Source organism: Tachypleus tridentatus, chromosome 11 (assembly GCF_004210375.1).
Source record: "Tachypleus tridentatus isolate NWPU-2018 chromosome 11, ASM421037v1, whole genome shotgun sequence".
NCBI lineage: Eukaryota > Metazoa > Arthropoda > Merostomata > Xiphosura > Limulidae > Tachypleus > Tachypleus tridentatus.
The window spans coordinates 100,062,067-100,086,443 of record NC_134835.1 but is presented as its reverse complement, the minus strand read 5'-3'; the positions used below and the strand labels follow the sequence as shown (position 1 = coordinate 100,086,443).

Genomic DNA, 24,377 nt, shown 5'->3' with positions numbered 1-24,377 from the left:
TCAGGGTAAAAAAAAATTATCGTCTTGTAAAAACAGTGCATCAAGGTAAAAAACACTTATTATCGTCTTATAAGAATAGTGCATCACGGTAAAAAATATTATCGTTCTGTAAGAATAGTGCATTACGGTAAAAAATATTATCGTCTTGTAAGAATAGTGCATCAAGGTAAAAGCAATTATTATCGTCTTATAAAAATAGTGCAACAGTGCAAAAGAAATATTATCGTCTTGTAAGAATAGCGCATCAGGGTAATAAAAAAGTATTATCGTCTGCTACGAATAGTGCATCAGGATAAAAAAATAAAAGTAACATTGTGTGGTGAACAACATTTAGGTTTACTCTGGATGTTACTCGTTGAACATTCTAAAAGGAACATAAATTTTGATACGATAAAGTTTCCCACACCAATACGCCACCTCTAATAGTCTGAACTGTCTGAACAAATAACCCACAGAAGTGATTTGTTGAAATCTTTCGTATCTCATAAAGGGCATGAAACTGTAAAAGTAGTATGTTATCTTCGTGTTTGGTAGACTTACTTAAACACAACAACTAAATATTGTGTGATTGTGTTAATTCCTAAGGTTTTGTGTCGCGGAACAGAGAACTATTGAACATTATTAAATATATTTTATTAGTAATCTGAAAGAAGCTAATAAATACACATCTGATAGAGTGTGTGTTATCTGGAAATACTCATGCGTTCAGAGACGCTTGACAAGACAAACAAATGTATTATTTGTTAGTGTCGTGTTTTAGACACTAAAATATTTTTTCTTTAATTTCTAATTAACTATTTCTCAGTTAATCAAAAGAAATTTCATATTACATTTTTCTTAAAGATTGAAAGTTCGTATTAAGTTACTCCTCAGAAATAAAAAGATTGTATTAAATTTCTCTTAATAAATGGAAAGTTCATATGAGATTTTTCTTTGAAAAGGAAAATTTCGTATTAAATTTCTCCATAAAAATGGAAAGTTTGTAATAAGCACACTTACAAAAACTCCATTTTATGTGCTTGTGCTGAGAAAGATAAGGCTTTTTTATTATTGAAAACTAAAAAGAATTGAGTAAAAAAGCACTTAGTCCTTTCTTCTCTTATTCTTATCTAACCTAAATGCTTGTGGATAGTCAGGTGAAACATCATACGTAACTCATGGTCGTAAGATTTATCGTTGGTTCTGTATCATTGATATCAACTTATAATCATCTTACATTTTATGAATAGACTTTCTAAAAGAGGCGTAGGCCAAATTTAAGGATTATCTGGAACGTCATCACTTTTGTTTTTGAGAACGCAATTCGAGGCTATGTTGAGTTATGACATCATTCGAGAAACGCAGGGCGTTGCGTGCGGAATTTTTCAGCATATCTGTAATAGCCTTAGTCGTTAATCTAAGACAGTATACGTGGTTTAGTTGCTATAGCAACCATATTATGTACCATTCCCTAACGCTTTAAATTGCAATGAACCATTCACGACGCTTCACCGAGGAAACAAACCAACGGACACGAGTTTAACATTATTTCCTGTTGACAAATCATTCTGTACATTGACACTATAACTCCGATCGGCTGTTGGTGCTTCAACCAACTTTTATTTTCAACAGATCTTCTTTAAAAATTTCAAAATTTTCACTTCAGACCAGCCAGTTGCCTTTGTGTCCGGCAACGCTCATACTGTGACGGTCAGAGACATGACCAATACAAGTGGGCCTGACCTGGACAACAGGGATCCTAACACCCTCAGCGAATATTTACAGGTATGATGAATAAGCTGGTGGTATATGATTTTGGATATAAATTTCTGAACCACTAGTTGTTTTGAATAATTGCATCAAGTGCAAAAGACAAAAAAGAAAGATGAGGCGAAGTGATGAAAAACTTTTAATAACACAATGTAACACAAATAACACTATGTAACACAAATTTTGTTCCTGGATAGTATGTGTTATTTCTTAAATGATTTTGTTGTAAAAGTACAGAAAATGGTCATTACTCCCTTTAAACTTTGCTTTTGTGACCTGGATAATGAAATTTAGAAATTAACATATTTTCTATGTAAAAACGGGCAAATTTGCACATTTTCATTTACATAAGGTCTGAATAAAACAACATATGAATCAAGATTTACATGTATTTATACCAAAGTTATACAAAAATGTTTAGAAATGAGTAGTTTTTCGAAATTTGCGACTGTAATGTAAATCACTTTCACGTATCCGCCCCCAAATATAGTCTCCCATCATGTTTTCGTTATACGCTCCCAGGTTACAAAAGCAAATTTTGAAGAGAAAAATAGGTCTTTTCCATTTACTTTAGGCATAAGCAATCGGGAAATAACACTTTCTGCTCAGGAACAAGAAAGGGTAAAAATTTTGTTACATGGTGTTATTTATATATCTGTTTGTCTACTGATGGCATGCTTAGCAAGAAAGATCTTTCCACTAATCTAATATGAACAGAAGTGATTATTTTTAAGTTTCTTCAGATATACAGCAACGTATTTTTTAAGTTTTTTTGTAGTTTTTCCGTACTTATCGAGACTTCCTGCTAAACCTAGATTTTACTTTCTGTATAAATTATATTGTAACTTAGTTCTTTTATTATTGTGATTACACCAGGGCGATATTAAAACCACGTTTAAAGCACGTGCACACATGCAATGTACTTTATTGAAACTTGACAATTTAGCTAGAACACAAGAAAATTCAATTGATTTTGAGTAAAAATATATATATAGAACTAGTGTGTGTATGTGTGTGTGTAAACCACAATAACCTTCGTGGAATACGTACGTATGTGTCAATAATTTTCAAACAAACAAGTACGAGTAAGATACGAAAATAAAATAAACGTGGCTTTTGTGATACGCAGCATAGTAAATAGGCACATAGATGTCATTTAGAGCTTTATTGATTATCTTATAACTACTTAAACAATTAAAGGTAAACGAACTACATTTTGAAAAAGGCATCATATTGGCATTATACATTCGAATGTACGTATACATGGAAATAATGCAGTTCGAGTGTTAACGAACTGATTTTTTTATAACCACTTTTGTTATATTGCTTTTACTACACTGTTAAACTGTAATTCTGTCTGAGGTTACGTTTTTCGTGTATTGTTTCATTTCAAAATATTGACGTAATTGTCATTAATCAACATGTTTGTTTTCAGCATGGAAAAGACTGTTTACTCGAAACGTAGCCAAGTAAATAAATTATTACCATGATGATTTAAAGGTGATTTTTCTTCAAGAGACTGATTTTTTTTCATTTTAACACCTTAGCATTTTTCTAAATATATATGTATAATTTCTTATTAACTCAAAAACCCGTGTACAAGAGAGAGGGTATTAGATACTCTATCTGAATATTCATAGGTCAATGAACCACAGTAAAGGAAGAAACGAACAAATACATTTTGACATGATACAAGAATGTTTACGAGAAAATAGATAAATATAGTGTAGTGAATTTCAGTTTACCATACAGAAGGTTTGGAATGTCACCTCGAAGCAAGTTCCAGAAGACTATTCGTGATGTGTTAAATGTTGCTACATATACACAAAATGAAAATTTATCCCTGAGAAAAAATAAGTCCGCTGCCAAAAGCGCTGTACTTTTACTATTTGTAAATGAGATTTACCAAACTTTTTTCCTCCTAAATGTTTCTTTAGCAGCATAAAGAACTGGAAAATAAGTAAAATAAACTAGCATATATAATAAACAAAGAATATGCTAATTTTAGGAACAAGAACTAAAGGAGACCTCGTGTTTCAAAGGAGACCTCGTGTTTCTAAATCCAATATTTTTTCCCCTTATTTATATTCTACTTCAAAAGCACGTAACTTGAGAAACATGTGATCTTTTGTTTCGTTACCAACATTACAACACATATACATGATAAGAGCACCGCGGTTGCAGTATATTGATAAAGTGGCCAAATATTCGTTTTTGATACATCCAAGAGGCAAGCTCGTTACTTCCTGCTATCATAGCAAAATATACTTTATAGAAGAAACAAAAAATAGCTCAAATAACGTATCGCGTAACAATTCGTGATTTATTCAAAAGCAGTGGAGTAATAAATGACGGACGAAAACGACAGCAAGATTACTTTGATGTGAGAACCTCATTGGATAAATCGATGAATTAAAAAACAAACAAACCTATTTACAATTTGTAAATATGTACATAGGAATCAGTTAATTTTTGGGATGAAACTGACAATAACCACGTATATACTCGCCCTATGAAACTTTGCAAACAGTATTTCACAGAAGGCGTTAAGAAGAATTTAACAACGATATTGATTTTGTTTCTTTGTAGCTCAGCACAAAACTACAAAATGAGCCACCTGCGCTCTGCTTACTGCAGGTATAGAAACACGATTTTTGGAGTTATAAATCTACATATATACCGCTAAGCCTAATCAGACAATAATAAAAATAAATAACACTTGATAAAGGTTTGTTTTGAATTTCGCGCAAAGCTACACTAGAACTATCTGCGATAGCCGTCACTAATTTAGCAGTGTAAGACTAGAGAGAAGGCAGCTAATCATTACCACCCATCGCCAACTCTTGTGCTACTCTTTTACCAACAAATAGTGGGATTGACTGTCACGTTATAACACTCTCACGGGTGAAAGTGGGAGCATGTTTGGTGCGACGGGAACTTGAATCCGCTATACTCAGATTTCGAGTCGAGCACCTTAACCACCTGGCCACTTAAAAATGAGAATTACCAAAAACATATTTCATATTGTTAAGTAATGAAAGTTAGAACAATAAAAATCAATGCAGGTAGGAAGGCTAGGCATTGTAAGTTCCACTCTTTCGGAAGATTATTGTTTTTTGTTCTATTCTAAAATTTCGAGTGCACAATCAGATGAAATAAAAGTTATCTTTCAATTATGTGGGGGGTAAAGGTCGTTTTTCTGCTAACCTTATCATGAAAATATTAATATTCGTTGTTAAAAATGGGTTTACTTAGAGATTTTCATACGATTTACTTTTGTAGTTTTTGAATCTCAAATTTTGTATATTATTTGTATATTATCTAGTAAGGTAAGATTTTTTTTAGGAATAGTTTTATGTATTGATAAACTTTGATCTTGTTGGAGCCTTCAGCTAATTTTGTGTGTATGTTTGTTTCTTGAAGGGAGGGAAGGAAGATCTGTTTCATTTATTAAGCTATCCTGGAGCAGACTTCTTAACTGTAACAGTTCTAAAACGTATTCCATTTTCGAATTACAATAACAAACAAATGGTGGAAGTTGATTATATTCCCCCAAAAAAACAGCAAGTGACTACACACACACACACATATATATATATATAATATTAACTAGCTTGAAGTTACCCCAAAATGCTGGTGTTGAAAAGTGTGATGTCAAAGGTATTACACGATAAATAAAAAATTGTATCTCAAAACGGCTGGTATGGGTATTAACACTTTTATTGATAAGCAGAGAACAACTTTTCGACCTTCCTAGGTCATCTTCAGGTTAAGAAAAAGAGAGTTTGCAACTGACCGTTGCCCTGCTCATGTCTTAGAGACGATAGTATAAACGGGTATATAAACTAATATAAAGGAACACCTTTATACCTGTACTAATTAATAACCTAACATCCAACTGCAACGCCCCCTACAATCTCGTACCCGTTTAGTAACACATCTGAGTTTGATGTATAATTATTTAAGTGCTCGAAAGCTGTTGATCATTAACAGTGCATTCAAAACTTGATAATTGGTTATTAGTATATTCACAAGTTGCTAGTTCGTTGTGAATCTAAACCGGAATTAAAGTCTTTAGCGACGGATGTTGCTGTTCAATAGTTTAACTCATCTGTTACTTAAAGTGACCTTCAAAATGTGAAAATATCAGCTCTTAGAACATCCTGAGTTCATAATTTATTGTTAGTTCATCAAAGGCTACTATTTAACTGTTTGAACACTTATAGGTAGCATTGTTTACTTTTACACAAACCAACAATACTTTTTTTAGGTGATTGTTTAATGGTTATAAAAACTTTGTTTGTTTTGAATATTGCGCAAAGCAACACGAGGGCTTTCTGCGCTAGCGTCCCTAATTTAGCAGTGTAAAACTAGAAGAAAGGTAGCTAGTCATAACCGCCAACTCTTGGGCTACTCTTTCACCAAAGAATAGTGGGATTGATTGTCCCCATGGCTGAAAAGGTGGGCATGTTTGGTGTGAAGGGGTTTCGAATCCACGACCCTCAGATTCCGAGTCGAGCAACTTAAGTGTATGTACTCATTCATTTGCTTTTTATATATCTTGCTTTTATTATAATCAATAAATTATTTCTCAAAAGATCAATTTAATTGTAATTCTGTTTCACTGTAATCATGATATTCCAATCAAATGACATTTTACAAAGATAAAACTAAAAGCTTGGTCTCTGGGAACCTTGACGTGATAGAAAACTTGCAGTTACATTTTTGTGTTAGTGTTGGTGGATGCAAGTATCTTTTGTAACAGAATAAAACTAAACATTTGTTAACCAGTGTTATCAGATTGTGCTTTTTCTAAACTATTAAAATCTTTTTATCTGTCTTCTTGTAAATGGAAAATATTATACGTGTTTTCTTGTTGCGCTTTCAGACCATACATCAATTTGGATAGCACAAGAACTATATTATATTTTAAGTAATACCAAGCCCCGTAAGAACCACTTGTTCACGAGAAAAATTGTTCTAACACTATTTTAAAACTACTTGGAATTTTTTTATTGTTCTTGTTTCATAACAGCGTCTATAAAGAAAGAAATAACACGTATGAGAATGACTTAAACAAAGTCTGAATGTTTATTCTGACTATAGGCAGTTTATCCGAAATTTCACATACTGTAATTTAACAAAACAATATTAGGAACCTCTTGTTGCATTTGGAACTATTCACCTCAACGTCGATCGTGTCCGGTCACAAGTGTTATAAAGAAGTACTAAACTTAACAAATATAAGTTTACTGAGTTCATTGGTTGTGCATCTAGTTTCAGATTTTGAGTTTGTGATACAATATACTTGTCAGGTATGATTTTTTTTTAAATTATTAAGGTATACTTTTGTATCTCAGGACGGCTAGTATGGGTATTAACAGTTTTACTAATAAAGCAGAGAACAATTTTTCGACCTTCTTAGGTCATCTTTAGATTAACAAAGAGAGAGTTAGCAAATTCTCTCTTTGCCAACCTGAAGATGACCTAAGAAGGTCGAAACATTTTCTGCTTTCTTTTGGTAAAACTGTTAATACCCATACCAGACGTCTTGAAATATATTCTTCCTTCAAGTGGGTTTTTGTCATCACGAAGGTATACTTCTACTTTCAGATTTAATTTTGCTAGACCAATATCTTGTACATCTGCCTTCAGACGTGTTTAAGAGACTTAACGGTTAAAATTAAGCTGCACTTATTATTAAAAATATTCCACGAAAAACTACATGGTAAATAATATTCATAAAAATTGTACTGTGTAAATAATGCTCTGTTTGTCTTTTCGATGTTTCAATCAACGAACTTCATCTAACAGTTTATTTTAACAGATTCTGCAAGCTTAGAAATTTTGAAAATTTCGACTGTACAGTTTAAGGAAGCAAATGTCCAGGTTTACATTTTAAATTTTAAAGTCTCATTTTTTACAAGGATGAAAACATTTATGGACAATCATTTCGATATAGCCGTAAGAGGATATTAGCAATCGGTGAGTTTGGAGTTTGGTAAAAAAGAGAAAGGATTGCAACATTTTTTGTGAGCAACATTATTTATTTAAAAAAGGGACACTATAAGCGTTTCGAAATTCAACGTAGTTCACCTTCATCATCGTGAGCAAAATATCAACAATTTGATCTGTTTACTTTTGTGAGATATACACAACTGTTTGATTTTTAAGTTCGATGCAAGTGTTAAATTTAGTTATTTTTAGAAATAATAGTTTGTCGCAGGTTTGTTTATGTTTGTTTGTTTTTGAATTTCGCACAAAGCTACTGGAGAGCTATCTCCGCTAGCCATCCCTAATATAGCAGTGTAAGACTAGAGGGAAGGCAGCTACTCATCATCACCCACCGCCAACTCTTGGGCTACTCTTTTAGCAACGAATAGTGGGATTGGCCGTCACATTATGACGCCCCCACGGTTGAAAGGGCGAGCATGTTTGGTACTATCGGGATTCGAACCCGCGACCCTCGGATTACGAGTCGAACGACTTAATACACTTGGCCATGCCGGGCCCGTTTGTTTATGTAGCATCATATAAATCACACGTTGTGTAGTCCCGTTGTTCCAAACTGGTCCTTGTTGTAATATTGTGCAATGTCACTAAACCTTTATTAGTTTTTTTCGTTGTTTTGATTGAGTATTATTATATGATATATTTCATACACAGATAAAATGTGACTCAAGGTAGGTTAGATAAATAGATAGATTTAGACTGCGTAATTGTAAGTTTAACCATAAATAACGTATAATGGTGATTGTTAAATTGAAATTTTTACAGACTATATTAAAGTAAAAAAGATTAGAGAATAAAAATTTGACTTTTCAGTTGTGTTCTAAAGTAATTGAACCAGTTTGTGTGGACTTTAACAAAAAAGAGACAATTATTTAAAGCTATGGATACAACTGTGGCAACCAAGAGTCATAGTGGTGATCTTAAAATGATATCATCATAGGTTGTATCGTAATAATAGATCAGAAGAGAGCAATTCATATTGTCAAGTTGTATTCCAAAGAACTGAACCAACCTGTATGGACCTCAAAGAAAGAGAAACAATTATTCGTATATTTGAATACAACTGTGATAATGAACAGTATAATGCATTTGTATATACGTTTGACTTCTTTTAATTTATTCTTTCAAAACAAGTGGACCATGTTCAGTTTTATAATTGTTGAAATTTATTGCCAACATGTCACAGGCACCGACTGTAAAGAATCAGGCCCATCCATAGTATACATAAAACTTGACAACTTTGTTTACCCAATAATAAAGAAGTTATTTCAGTTGTATAACAGAGTACTTCCTCTTATTATTTATGACATATTTGTATAATTTATAATTTATTAACCTTAAATTTTAACAAAATGAAGTATTTCATAGCACAATGCTATTTCATGTATGAAAGGAAAATTCACAACGAAGTCTATTTCTACAGTCAATATAACGAAAAATTAACTTAAAAGCAGTAAAATATATTACTGTATGCAGTATAAGGCAAAATAAACTCATATACTAAGATAAAGTGATATTACATTGAAAACGTTAACGTCTATTGTTACACGCGGTATAAAGTTAGACAAACTTTAACATGTTAAAGTCTAGAGATATGCAGTACTAAAAACCAAGAAGCTCAAATCAATTATGTTAAACCATTTTCCCACCATAGTAAAAAGTCAAGCTTAAACAGAAGGTGCTAGTTTAGTGGAACCTTCACTTAGAAGGTAAATTGAATTTGAGCAAATTAGAAAAAATAAATCTAGTTGTAGCCTGTAGGAAATAAAGCTCAGATTCACCATTCTACAAATTCTGTTACACCTCAAACGAAAGCTACTTGAAGTGAAACATGCTAATGTTTCTTACTACAAAATAATAATAAATTAGGCCCAACTTTAAGACGTCAGATATTTGGTATTTCAAATCTGACGTCATCTTACGAGACACGCGAGCAAAAAGGATATGTTAGGGACTGTAGCCATCATTAGTTCAGAACTGCAAATCTGAGAAAGGGCAGCTAATTAACAGTACTCGCTATCATACGACAACTGTCAAAACCGAACAACGAATTGGTAGTTACTCTAAAAGAGCGTCCCCGACTAAAACTATGGGGCGTGTTCGGCTGGATAGTGTGGGCTTGTCTCTTGGACCTTCCCATCCACAGACCGATACGTTAACCACTTACGCCGATCAAAACAAGGTAGAAAGTTAATTTTACATCATACACAGTCGCGCTTACTGTCACTTTCAGTGCAAAAAATATTTCAAATTAAGTAAGTTTGATTCATCTTCTGTTCTTCCCCCATTAAAACAATAAATAGCTTCGTACAAAAGCTTTATCTATTGATAATTAATTTATTTTAAAATTTTAAAGAAAACTAAAATCCACTTCTGCCACGTATTTGTGATAATGCAGTTGTGAGATGCAATTATAACAATCATAGTCGACTATTTCACTCAGTGGTTAAATCATGTAACTATGTGTATGATTAAATATTTTTTGCGGTCGTTCTTAAAATAAATTTCGTACATTTTAGAATAAAGCGTTTAGTGCCAACGAGATTTTCTGGAGTGCTTACATAGATAGAAAGACAGAGAAATCGAAATTCACGTCACTAAAGACAGAAACTACGTCAAAAGGAAAGTCTTTAGATGCGTAACAAACACTATGCAGTACTAATCATAAAGGATTGTTTGTTTGTTTGAAGATTAACACAGAGTAACGTAAAGGACTATCTAGGATCTGCCAACCACGCGAATTGAAATTCTCATTCTTGTAAATGATTTGTTTGTCGAATTTCACAAAACGCAAAGCTACACAAGGGTTAACTGCAGTAGTCATCTTTAAAGAGATAAACAAGAGGAAAAGAAATGGCCAACAACTCCCATCGTCAACTCTTGGGCCACTGTTACTATTCCAAATAGTGGTATGTGACTGTCACTCTTATAACAATCTTAAATTGTTGAGCGTGATGCTATTGGTAATGGAATATGAACACTAGCTGCAGGGAGTCGTACACGTTAACCACTGAGTTGCATTTAGACCATCATAACACACTTTACTGTTTAAACAATTCATTTTGTTGTTCACAACAAATAATAGTATAATAGTAATAATATACCAACAACAGACAAACACACATTGTTAGTTCTGCATTAGAAATCGTGAAGTTCTAATTATTTTCGCACTTTAGATTGTACACTTTTATTAAACAGCTATGGGCAAACAGAAAGTGTTGCGACTTTGTAATTAATTTATGGTAAGTAATATCTGATACGTTTAAGACGTTTTCTTACCACTTATTATAATGTAATAAATACGCAAACTCGTTAATGCATCAACCACCTGAAAGATGTTTTCTGAACTTCGAAAGAGGGAAAATTTTTGAAATAGCCTGAGATCGAAATTACTTGAAGTACGTCATTATCAAACGATCCACATATTTTATATGTAATAAAGTGGCATTGGCGTCGTGTTTTGTGGCATGTTATATTGTGATAACTAAAGTCCATGAACAACGCCAAGCATTGATTTTTTTGTCATCATGCGGATTGCTGGACAGCTTATGTGCGTGTGTGTTATTTGCCAAGTACTGGCACGAAATGTGTTTTAGTAATTCACCCCTCCTGGCCAGCTTCTTCATACTAATATAACTATTTCCATATATCATCTTACTTCAACATTTGGATAGCTTGAAGATCTGGGCAGTACCCAGGAATCCCTTAAAATTTCATGACACCAGATGTCGGTAGGTTGGAAAGTTTTTGTCAGACGAAAGCCACTATTGTTTTAGTGTACATAATAAACTATCTAGCTTCAAATATACATAATTAGAAACAGTAACACATATGTACATGAACCTCCAGTAGCATAGCGTCATGTCTGTAGACTTACAACGCTAGAAAGTGGTTTCGATACCCGTGACCCATCATGGCCAGGTGGGTTAAGGCATGCGACTCGTAATCCGAGGGTCGCGGGTTCGCATCACGGTCGCACCAAATATGCTTGCCATTTCAGCTGTGGGGGGGCATTATAATGTTACAAACAATTACAAACAAATAATACATAGTAATAATGATTGTTTTCTCGTGATGATATTTGTAAAAGAAAAACAAAAGATAGAATATAAAAGCACTCTACATTCTATTTCATTACGTGGTGTCATGTAGTGTGTATCTATTGCAACAAGTTTCTTCGAGTAATATATTAATATATGATAATACTTTTCACTGACCCGAACGTTTAATTATATAGAAAGACTATGTTGACAAATAAACATTGCAGAATTGCGAGATAACTTCCACGAAACAAATGTCTTAAAAAGGAGCTGAATTATAATTTTCGTTACGGTGCACAAGTCGAAAATCGATGTAAAGCTTCACACACGCACACAAACAGGACTTTCCTAGGTTATAACATGAGTTACTACAACAACCACCGTACGACTATTGTCACTGATAAAGACAGAGAAAGAAATAAACACGTGAAGGTCATTTATGTAAAATACAAACAGTTACATTTTGTAAAGGTTAAATTTATATGTTAAACTGAACTTGAAACATACATAAGGAAGTTAATCGAGAAAACCTTAACGGTCTAGAAAAATTAGTTACATTATAGCATGAACGAAAAATAACATAGATATTTCAAACGATAATGTATTCCAGTGTTGTTATTTGTGTGACGTATTCATGAAACGACAACAATTACTTAAATACGTAGAACCGGCATGGCCAGGTTAAGGCGGTCGACTCGTAATCTGAGGGTCGCGGGTTCGAATCCCCGTCACACCAAAACATGCTCGCCATTTCAGTGACGGTTAATCCCACTATTCGTTGGTAAAAGAGTAGCCCAAGAGTTGGCAGTGAGTGGTGATGACTAGCTACCTTCCCTCTAGTCTTACACTGCTAAATTAGGGACAACTAGTGCAGACAGCCCTGGTGTAGCTTTGCGTGAAATTCAAAAAACAAACAAACTTAAATGCATACATTTAAAGAGTTTAATTTGTAATGATCTATTATCAAGCAAATAAAGGAGAAATAGCTCGATGGAATATAAACGGGATGATAAAAAAGTAGTCTAATGCAATCTAAACCTAATGGTAAATGAGGGTTAGCTTAATGGAATCTAAATCCGAAGATGAGGAACAATGATTTTTAATGGAGTCTAAATAGTTTACAATAAGTATTCTGGAAAATCTGTTTGTAACTTTGTTGTACTTTTACGTACAAAAATGAAAAGAAAAAATCCAGACTCGTTTATTGTCGTTTGATTCCAATACAAACAATCTGTTGATAATCGTCAAAAGAGTTGCTCTCAAGGGCAATGTAGAATACTTGTTTCATAATTGTTTATATAATCTCTTCTAAATAATAACCAATCCTTGATTTGATTTGTTCTCTATTAAGCTATCTTTACTTACGCAAAAAATATGTACAACAGTTTCTTCATCTTTAGCAATACATTGTAAAGTAGACTTGGTTTTGAAATTGAGGCTTAATTTTCTGACCTATCCAAAGCCTAAAGATTGATAGGTTTTATATGGTGATATTCACATGTTTGTTCTTCTGTAGTCAAGTTAAAAACGACCAACGGAATCCACAGAAGACATATTGGTAGCATTTGAAATGAAATATATAAAAACCATTGACTCTGTCTTCACATACAAAGTTGAGCATCATAGAATCCAAGATAAGAACATGGTGAGCGTCGGCTAACTACACATTAGTTGAATATAACAGATTCAAGAGTGGTTCTATGATAATGTGTGAGATAAACTTACTGAATGGTATATTATTTGAAAATGTGTTCTGAATTATGTTCATCAGGGCGTCTTTTTCTTGTAGCGCCAGACTTATGTTACTCTTATTAAGAATGATACTTGTTTTCACCGACCTCGAACCGTTACTAGCACCATCAGACAGCTATTACTACTAATGGTAATGACAGGACTTTAGATGAGGACGATTCGACAGTTGGCATATAGTATGACTACTCCCTAACAGTCAACAGTCTAACAATCCTCCAGGCCTGGCATGGTCAGGTGGTTAAGGCACTCGACTCGTAATCCAAGGGTTGCGGATTTGAATCCTCATCACACCAAATATGCTCGCCCTTTCAGCTGTTAGGACGTTATAATGTGACAGTCAATCCCACTATTCGCCAAGAGTTTGCTGTTGGTGATGATGACTAGCTGCCTTCCCTCTAGTCTTACACTGCTAAATAAGGGACGGCTAGCGCGGATAGCTCTCGTGTAGCTTTGCGCGAAATTTGAAAAAAACCAAAAGAAACAGTCCTCCTTTGCTCCACAAGAGATATTTTTTGTTAACCTAGATATTTGGTAAATCAGCTCCAGTGGACAAGTAGTTTCGACGTTCTTAGTATCAGATTTTAAAGCTCTAGAAGGTTAGACTAGCGTGATTTGAGATGCAGAAGGTAAAGATTCAGACAAGGCAGGTGGACGATAAGAAGAAAAAGTGCGAAAAATCAACAGACGTCAACCCCTTAAATTTAAAAAGGACCAGCTCTGTCCGTCAGATTTTGTGGTGCTGCTAGGAAAACCTCTTGATGGGGAAATGGGAAAACATTTCACAAAACCCCGTAGAGAGTATTAAACGACAATATAGGGCTTCTTACATAACTTAGTGTGGATATAAATATTCCAAGGGTTGGAAGTTTTCTTTATATTTATGAGCTACAATCACATCCGAAACATAAAATATCATAGACCGTATTTCACGAGCTAATCTTTTTTTTTTTTTTAATTTAATGATTGGTTTATGTTTCGAACAGGTCCTGCTTATGGTTTGGTCAAAATGCATTCATTAACAGATAAGATTTTATTATAAAGATTAAAATATGATATATTTGAGAAATAAACGATGAGGAAATAGAAGTTATTTATATATGAAGTGGTTGTTCATTTGATTATGAGTAAAATTGCTTTCAATCAGCATTTCGTCAACTATTTAGATGATTTATTGTTTTATAAATACGTTAGAAAGGCTTTCAACTAATGTGCAACTTCCCAACGCACTTAATTAGAATTATTCAATCTTTTGTTTACAAGTGCTATAGTTGTGGCTTTATATAAGTTTTAGCAAAATTTGAGTAAGTTTTTAACATAATGTTGCGTAATAGGTTGCCTTAGCTATGGTCATTGTAGGGACTGAAACCTAAATATTAGCGTTACAAGCTCTCTAGAGTAACTCTGGGTCACCAGGAGAAGAAGCTACGTTTTAAAAGTCAATGTTATTTCTGAATAAAACAAACTAAAGTGTACAGTTTAAATCAAGATAAATTTGAGTAGAAAAACGTTTAGGTTTGTTTTTTAACAGTTGCATGTTCTAAAATATGTATTTTGTACCTACATTGCTTAACAACGTTCAGTTTCAACTATCAGTTAATATTAGTGACTTATACAATGCATCTAATACTCTTAACACGCAATAGACATAAAACTTGTATGAGAGGATATCCAAACACTTGATAACGATTGTGATCGTAATTCTAATGCCACAGGCCTGCGAAGTTAAACTTCATAAAAGTTGTTTTGGCTTTAACGACGAATGTTTCATAACTCAACTTTGTAGATTTCGAAAATAGCATTCTTTGTTTGTTTTTTTCTATCACGTAAGGATTTTTTTAAACAAATCGAAAAGAAAAATCTCTTACTTAAATTAAATTATTATTTCATTTACCACAATGAATATTTATTATTATTATTTATTGTTCACAAAAATACAAACAAACTGAAGAAAAGTGAAGAACATTTATGTCAAACTAATGTGCATCCTTATTCATCCTGATTTTTGTGGGAAATCAACATCTTTCAGTCTCAAAACTACGTGTTGTGATCCTTCTTTTATGTATTTCATCTGGAGCATCTCGTTTCAATGACCAGCAGAAATCAGTCATCATGCTGATGTTCTACCTTCCCTGATATCTCCTCTCCATTCTCCTGATGGAAAATTTCCCCTTGTTCTTCTCTGACGGCATTGATATTTTCAGAGAAATACTCAACATATGAGTGTAAGAAATGAGCTTTATAGATCATATTACAACCCAACTCTTTGAATTTGCCGAGTATGTTAGTGACAATTTGCGTCCTGTTATTTTATAAAAATAACATGTTTATTATGTCAGCAACATCTTTAAAGGCAATCCATTCTTCTTTTACCAACTTTCTTCATTGTCCTTTCAAACTGTTCATCAGAAGTCAATTTCCCAATCGGAAACCCAACAGAGATCCCTTATTTAAATTTTCCTTTTCAAAGAGCAGGGTATTGACCACATAGATACTTAAAACAGTCGCCATCTTTGTCTAGGTGCTTTATCAAGCGCAGTTTTATGTGAAGTGAAAGTTATAAGACTTTCTTTGTGTTAATCAAACTTTTACGTTCAATGTTTTCCGATCCCGGTATCAGGCTGACTCTGCGTGGCCACTGCTTTTTTATCCATTGTTGATATTGTGCTCTTCTGTCCCATTCACACAAAAAATATAGAACTCACTATAAGCGAATTTTGATCCAACAACATAAAATGGACTTTGTACTTGACTTTATTAAGAAGAAGTTTGAGATTTCGTACGTTTCCTTGAAGTGAACTAAATGAGCAATAGCCACAGATGTATATATGTTACAATTATGATAGAAAACACTTTTCAGACTTCTTTTGCAAAAAAAACAATGAACCATCATAACTCATTTGATTCACGTACTGCAGCTCCTAAAATTGGTACTAATTCAGCAATATTGTTACAATAAATCAATAAGATTTCTTGCGAAACGTATCATTTAAACTCTTTCTCACTATTTTTATACCAGCAAAATAAGGTCCCTGGAGAAAATAAGTTCTTAGCCCAAAGTCTGGACCCCAAAATCTCCGAATAATTCTTGAGAAGGCCCAAATCTCTCACAAAATAATTAAGTTTACTTTGTGTGAAAACTTGTGGTTCACCAGAAGTTTAAGGTTTCAAACAATCCTTATTGCTATTTTAAATGACATCAGGTTCAGAATCAGATGAAACTATATCACAGTCTCCACTGCAGTAGGTACAGGAACATCAGGTCCATAAACAACAGGTCTTATATCAAGCTGAAGACTCAGATAAAAAAAAAATTCCTTTTTATTTCGAGTGTTGTAGCCTAGCACTTACATGAGGAAAAATAACGGTTATCTCTGAGGTTTCTTGGCTCACATCAGCTGACTGAAATTCCACGAAGCAAATACTATTCCTACCTTTAGTTTATTGTCTCAACTCTTGGTGTAATGTAAACTTTGTGCAGTGCTTATGATTTGTCTTGGTTCCTCTCAACTCTTGGTGTAATGTAAACTTTGTGCAGTGCTCATGATTTGTCTTGGTTCCTCTCAACTCTTGGTGTAATGTAAACTTTGTGCAGTGCTCATGATTTGTCTTGTTCCTCTCAACTCTTGGTGTAATGTAAACTTTGTGCAGTGCTCATGATTTGTCTTGGTTCCTCTCAACTCTTGGTGTAATGTAAACTTTGTGCAGTGCTCATGATTTGTCTTGGTTCCTCTCAACTCTTGGTGTAATGTAAACTTTGTGCAGTGCTCATGATTTGTCTTGGTTCCTCTCAACTCTTGGTGTAATGTAAACTTTGTGCAGTGCTCATGATTTGTCTTGGTTCCTAAGTTTTATTCTAAAATGCATGAAATGTGCTATTCGACGAATTCTGTAATGTTTTATCTAAAATAAACAATAATGTCAAAGTGCACACACAAATAAATACTGTCCGAAAATTACACGTCGTGCGACCTGTTAACTGTTTATATAATAGCGGTGTATTTCTCGTGCTCGTGCGTTCTGACACGACCGATAAGATTCACACATCGCAATTGATTTGAAGAAATCTATAGCCAGTGGTTGCCAACATTTTGAAAAAACAAAACGCTACCCCATATCAATAAAGTTGGTACAGCATGGCCAAGTGGCTAAGGCACTCGACTCGCAATCCGAGAGTCGCGGTTTTGAATCCTCGTTACACCAAACATGCTTGCCATTTCAGTCTTGGGGGAATTATAATGTTACAGCCAATCCCACTATTTGTTGGTAAAAAAGTAGCCCAAGATGATTGGTGATGACTAGCTGCATTCCCTGTAATCTTACACTGCTAAATTAGAGACAGCTAGCACAGATAGCCCTCGTGTAGCTTTGTGCGAAATTCAAAACAAACTTAACCTAATTCAATAAAAAATAATTAATTTATGTAGAAGTACATATGACGTTTTGTAAAAAATCTGTATGTGTTGGAGATAATAGATCTCGTTCTCACATTCGGCATACAGGAATATTTGAAGAACATGTAAAAAATTCAAGACAATAAAACCATTAAAAGCCTAGTAATTACTCACGACCCACAACCTGCTTAACAACTCTAAAATACTAAGATTTGTTAAACAAACGTCGATCTATACAAATTTTAAGAGATTATATTGTTAAATGATTTTCCGACGTTAAACCACACATATCCTTAACTAAATGTAGGTGTGACAATATTAAAATAAAAATCGATGTTCCAGAAATGCATGTACCTTATATTGTTAAACGCCTATTGTTAAATTCCCGTCCACTCACTACAGTTGTAGAAGATTCTTGAGTGTAAAAATGAACAGTATATATTTTATGAAACACTAACGTCTGTAATGTTGAGCCAGCTGAAACTTCTAAAAATTAGCCTAACGCTTTTAAAAGGTAACCAATGCGACGCGTCGAAAGACAGAATACATTATTGGTTTGATATAGTTGGTATACTATAAACCTCGGAAGTTATAACTGTAATTAACGTTTATTAACCGGAAACTTCAGATATTTGATAAGAAACCTTTATAACATTTATATATATAACATTACAAACCGTTTAACTTCAGTGAATTAACTTCGGACATTAATATTGCTACCAGGATATTATATAACTTCAGCGGTAAAAAACTCACGTTTGATCGGCGAAGAGTTAATTAGTACATCGTTAAGTGAATTGTACCAATATCAGCTCGAAATTAATTTATTCATCATGAACCCTTTAAAGAATATCAAGGAAGTTACGGATAAAGTAGAAAACTCAGTATTCTTTGTAAGTTTGTTAAACTTTTGTGTATAAATCATTATTTGTAATAATCAACGTTTCATCTTTGTAGCTTCTTCAGTGTTAATAAACATAACGTTGTTTTAAATAAAAATATATTATTTTATTTTTATCCGGAGTATAAAGGTTGTTTTTTCGTAACTTGTATCAAACTGTGTAAATCTCTCCAGTATGCACTACAAATATTATAAACTGTATTATTCTACGTATTTTAAAATATATGTGTGTGTATCAGTCTTATTGGCAAATACCATAAATTTGATACATCTCAACATTTAATTAACTTATAAATTCTAATTACAATATAACTCATTTTCAGGCTGTTTCAAATTGTAACATGTTACATAATAAATTGGAAGCTCGTTTGAGTTAAGTTGTAATACGTAACATTGGGTTTTTACACATTATTCATAATTTCCGATGCATAAAATGAGCAAAGAAGAACGAAAGTCACCTCAAAACTTTTTGTAATACAAATTAACCCTAGTTTCTGTATAATTATACCGAGTATTCTTTGTTTTATTTGCTTAACTTGGTTGAACTGCAAAAATTATTTTCAACTTGAAGAAGTGGCCTACAGGTGTTATCTAGTGATATCTAATCGTGTCATTAGACAATAAAGATTTGTATGCACACAAATTGTTCATAGCTATCAACTTCTAATACGTTAACCCTTCTAAAAATACTTCATTTCGTACGACTGCATATACGTATATACTCTGTTAATTTTGACCAACTTTTTTATTTTACTCACCAGGTGGAGTTCGATGATGTCATTGCCGAACCACGAGGCGCTTACTCTGTCGATTGCGTGTGGAAGGTCGCCTACAAAATTTTCACCGGAACCAAGAATTACTGTTACAAGTTCCTAACCATTCTCTTCGCCTTCCCCATTGCTCTAGCAGTTGGATTGAGTTTTGCCATTTTGTCGTTCCAGCACATCTGGTGTATTGGTCCGGCAATACGTCATTTCCGGATCAGCTGTCACGTCGTTCGGCTGTATGTTCGCACATGTCTTGATTCCTGTTTGGCACCTTGTTGCAACGACATGGGCCTGTTTTTCAGCAAAATTCGAATCACTAGAGGTCCTGGAACCGAAGATCAAGTTTTGTAACTGTCTAGTCGACAGTTTTCAAACAATATGTTTCTGACCAGTTCAGCTGAAAAATACACATGTATTCGTATTAGAACCTAGAGACGTTGAAGACCTATGAAAAACCATGGTTTATTTTATTATATAAACATTAGTTTTGTTGCTATTATATTTGTTTCAGGTTATCTTTCATTTAGTTTGCATATTAGCATCTCGTTAAGTGAATACACAATAGCATCTTTTGAATGATGTAAATGACACTAGCGTGATTTTTACTGTTCTGCTTATATAAACCTAAGCTTTTGTAATTCGATCCCCTTAACGAATCAAATAACATTCTTGAACAGTATTTCGTGTCTAGAACATCCTAACTTATCTAAGTCTCTTAGTTCATTTGTTGTTGTTTACGTTTAACAGAACAACATCCACTATCTCGTTAGAGTTTCTCTAAAAAAAAAAAAAAGAGGATATGAAAGAACAAATTCTGTGGATCATTTTGTCAGCTACACTTCACAATCTAAAACTAAAATTTACGACTAGGGATCTTTCTTCAAAAAATATGGACATGAATGTTTTCGTGTGATACTTTTCAAGTGCATGCATAAAATACTCATTTATTTATTATTATATAAAAGAGTACAAAATGAAATTCAACTCTACATCCTCAGCAACTTCTTCCAATTTTGATACTTTCGCATGAAAAAAAAAATACTGTTACTTTCAATGTGATACTTTAAACATTGGAATACTTAGAATAATCATACTTATTATTTTAATGTGAATATTTATCAAGAATTAATAGTTTCGTGTATTTTACAATGATCAATCGCACTAGTGATCGAAACGTCGTACCTGATTTAAAAACTAATCTTATTTACTGTGAAAGCTCTAAATTGTAATAAACTTTACCAAGAACGCCTGAACGCTTACTAAATATTTTTCATTGTTTTCTATTAGAAATCTGGATAACTATTTAATTACGTGTGTATAAAATCAATGAAATTTTAAAGACAGTTGATACAATCGTCAACCATTTCCCTAAATTCTGTTTTTTTAATTTTCTATTTATATAAAATCTCAAATAAAGAGCTAAATTTACAATCCATAATTTATTTATATTAGTTGTTTATGTGATTCTTATAAGAAGTTTTCTTTATAATTTTATAAATATAAAAACTTACACAGTGCAAGTGAATGAACCATGTTAAATTTTATTCCTCAGACAAAAAAAAAATACTTATTAAGCGTTGCCAACTTTGTTTGTTCAGTCATGCTGTGTTAAACAAACAGGACTGGGAATCTTGTCACAGTGAGGTTAAAAAGTGTTCGTTCTGTTGTTGAGCCTAATGGTCCTTACTAAACACATTTTATAAACAAAGAGAAACCCAAAATGAACAGTACAACAACCGTAACTTTTGGCATGTTTATACACACTGATGGAGTGTTGTATTTCATAAATATGTCATAAATGAAGGTATCATCCTTTAGTGTAAGTTATCTAGTAGAATATGTATATTAATTACACTCTACTGTTTATTACTCATACATGTTTAAATAAAGATATTTTATCATTATTAATGGTAGAGTTTAGCATCGTTAGAAGTGGTGGTTCCTCATCTCTTGTAAGAGCAGAGTTTTATACAACAAAGATTCTAAGACTGTCATCTTCGTTTCTTTCTTTATTTGATACGATGCATTAGAAACCAGCTGAAATTGGAAGTTTAAAATCACATACAGAGACATAGAAATATATTTCAATGTCTACTTCCTCCATAACTTTGTAAACGTGATCGTTTCCTTTAAGTTTGTGTAAATATATTTGTTTGTTTCTTGTATAAAATAGTTACGGAAATTTTGGAATTTCGTTTAATACTATACTTTCAAAACATTTTTACACGCAGGCCTATCTGTTTTCACTAAAACAGATATTAACCCTCTATAATTGGTACCTTGTTAAAAAATGTTAGTGTTAAAGAAATCAGCTAATTTGTTACTTCTAAACGATTTTATTTATAATATATGTACTTTAAGCTAGCATAGTTATCAGTGTTAACTAACGCATTAGCTCGTATGTGTGTGTGTGTGTGTGTACATATTTTAATAATATTTTTCTTACCTTTAAAACAACTTTATTTCTCCTTATTTTGTGTTTCTCTCCATTTTTTTTTTATTTTCTTATTCTTTTCTCTCTATCTCCATTATTTTATTATTATATTCCCAATTAACGTCTTTCTATTTCTCATAATCGAATTAATATTTGTTTCCTCTACATACCTATTAGACCCAGATTTCGACCCCCGCTAGTACACCGGTAAGTTTACGGATTTACAACGCTAAAATCAGAGGTTCGATTTCCCTCTGTGGGCTCAGCAGATAGCCCGATGTGGCTTTGCTATAAGAAAACACACACACAGCTTTAGATTTCTCTTCTACAGAAATCATAACTAGACATACTTTTCCTATGATTTCTTTAGTCTTGCAAGTCTTTACGTTTTTGGATTATTAGTTTTATGGATGCATCTTTTACAGATTATTTAGTTTTAAATGTGTCCCTCTTATAAATTATATTGCTTTAAATCTCTAACATTCGTATGCTTTCCATATTATATGATGAGTTTATTGTACACTCTCATATCTACTTTATAAACTTTACCTTACTTTAGAGGTAATAATAAAAAAGCAAGTCATCGGATACTATATGATTTTAAAGTATAACAGAACTCTACTTATGTGAAATTTCATAGCCCGAAAACTAATATTTAACTCGTAAAATAAGTGTCCCGTATGTTAGATCAAAATACTAGGTCGAGTAGAGTCTTATTTGTATGTTTTTACGAGATAGTTTTTAAATAAATTACAATTTTTTTTAAGATTCTAGTAAATTCAAGATAATTGCAATGTAAACATAGAATCATATTAATGTTATTAACTATTTAACAAACTGAATGCTTAAAAGATAAAAGATAAGTTGGCTAGTAGAGAAAACGTAGGTTATCTTCAAATAAAGTTAAACCTAATAATATTACGATAGGGCTGTTTTTCACAATCGCTATTATAGTTTGTATTAGGCACCTGTTTAGTAGCTAGTTAAAAGTATAAAGAACTTGAAAATTGTTGCAAAACTTGTTCTCTAACTACTAATTAAAATATGTTAACTGTTCGTCATTTAATGGTTTGTGATAAATCATTTTTTATGACGTGGACTTAAGAATTTTGTCACCATGCAGTTGTGTTTGAATAGTTAGCAACGCAAAACAATTGCAGTTAAAAATACTAACTTCTAGAAGGCAAAAAAGTCAGTAGATACTTAACATATTACACATAAGTTTTTTTTTTGTGATACGCTGCACAATTGTGTATTCTACACACTTTAAATGTAATTATTGGTTGTTTTAAAAGTGAGATGTAATAAAATAGTTGTGCAAATTGCGGTGTTTTTAATATATTATTCCCATATTAAAACACAAGCCTGCATTTTGTTTCAGCCTCGAATCTTTTATTTCTAATGCAGATGGACAGAATAGATCATGACAGATTCCTCTGTGAAAATTTATGTATCCAAAGAGTATGTTACATGATAGAGTTTGCACATTGCAAAAGTTGTAAGAGTTATTTTACACCGTACGCTTGCATTATTTTCCATACGAAACATTTGTAAGATAAAGCTTATTAGCAAGGAAAGTATTCCTGTTCTAAATGTTAAAACTATCATTATAAAACTGCTTGAAGGATTTCTATTCTTTTGATCACAAATTTGTTTGTTGTTGTTTGTTTCGGATTTTATCGAATATCTATATAATGACTATCTGCGCAAGATGCCTTTAACGTAACTTTGAGTTGATAGACTAAATGGAAAGCAATAAGTGAGCACTGCCAATTCTAAGTCTGCTGTAAATAAATAATGTAATTTTACCGTCAGTGATTCGCTTGGTTTGTTTTGTTTCGTTTGAATTTCACGCAAAGCTACACAAGGGCTATCTGCACTAGCTGTCCCTAATTTAGCAGTGTACGAATAGAGGGAAGGCAGCTAGTCATCGCCATCCACCGTTAACTCTTGGGGTACTCTTTTATAAACGAATAGTGAGATTGACCGTTACATTATAGCGCCCCCACTGCTGAAAGGGTGAGCATGTTTGGTGTGACGGGGATTCGAACCCGCAACCCTCGGATTACGAGTCGAGTGCCTCAGCCACCTGTCAGTGTTATACGTATCTATTGCATAAATGTGGAATGCGATTTCGCGGTAATGGGACGCAAACTATAAGTTCTGAGATCCACGTTCGGCCTAGTCCGACACGTTACCCACAAGGCAATGATCTGCCCAGATTTTTTTAAAATATATTAAGAGCAAATAAATAAATATAATAAAGTAAAGGCAATGATCTGCCCAAAGTTTTTCTAAATACATTAATAGCAAATAAATAAATATAATAAA

At 33.0% G+C, this 24,377-nt stretch overlaps 1 protein-coding gene across 1 annotated transcript; it reads left to right on the top strand.

Moving 5' to 3' along the window:
• The first annotated feature begins 1,484 nt into the window (after positions 1–1,484).
• On the top strand, positions 1,485–23,342 carry LOC143232889 (caveolin-1-like). Its single transcript, XM_076468908.1, has 2 exons — positions 1,485–1,764; positions 19,607–23,342. Exons 1-2 carry the CDS (start codon positions 1,699–1,701, stop codon positions 19,961–19,963), a joined length of 423 nt encoding a protein of 140 aa, XP_076325023.1. The 5' UTR covers positions 1,485–1,698; the 3' UTR covers positions 19,964–23,342.
• The last annotated feature ends 1,035 nt before the right edge of the window (positions 23,343–24,377 follow it).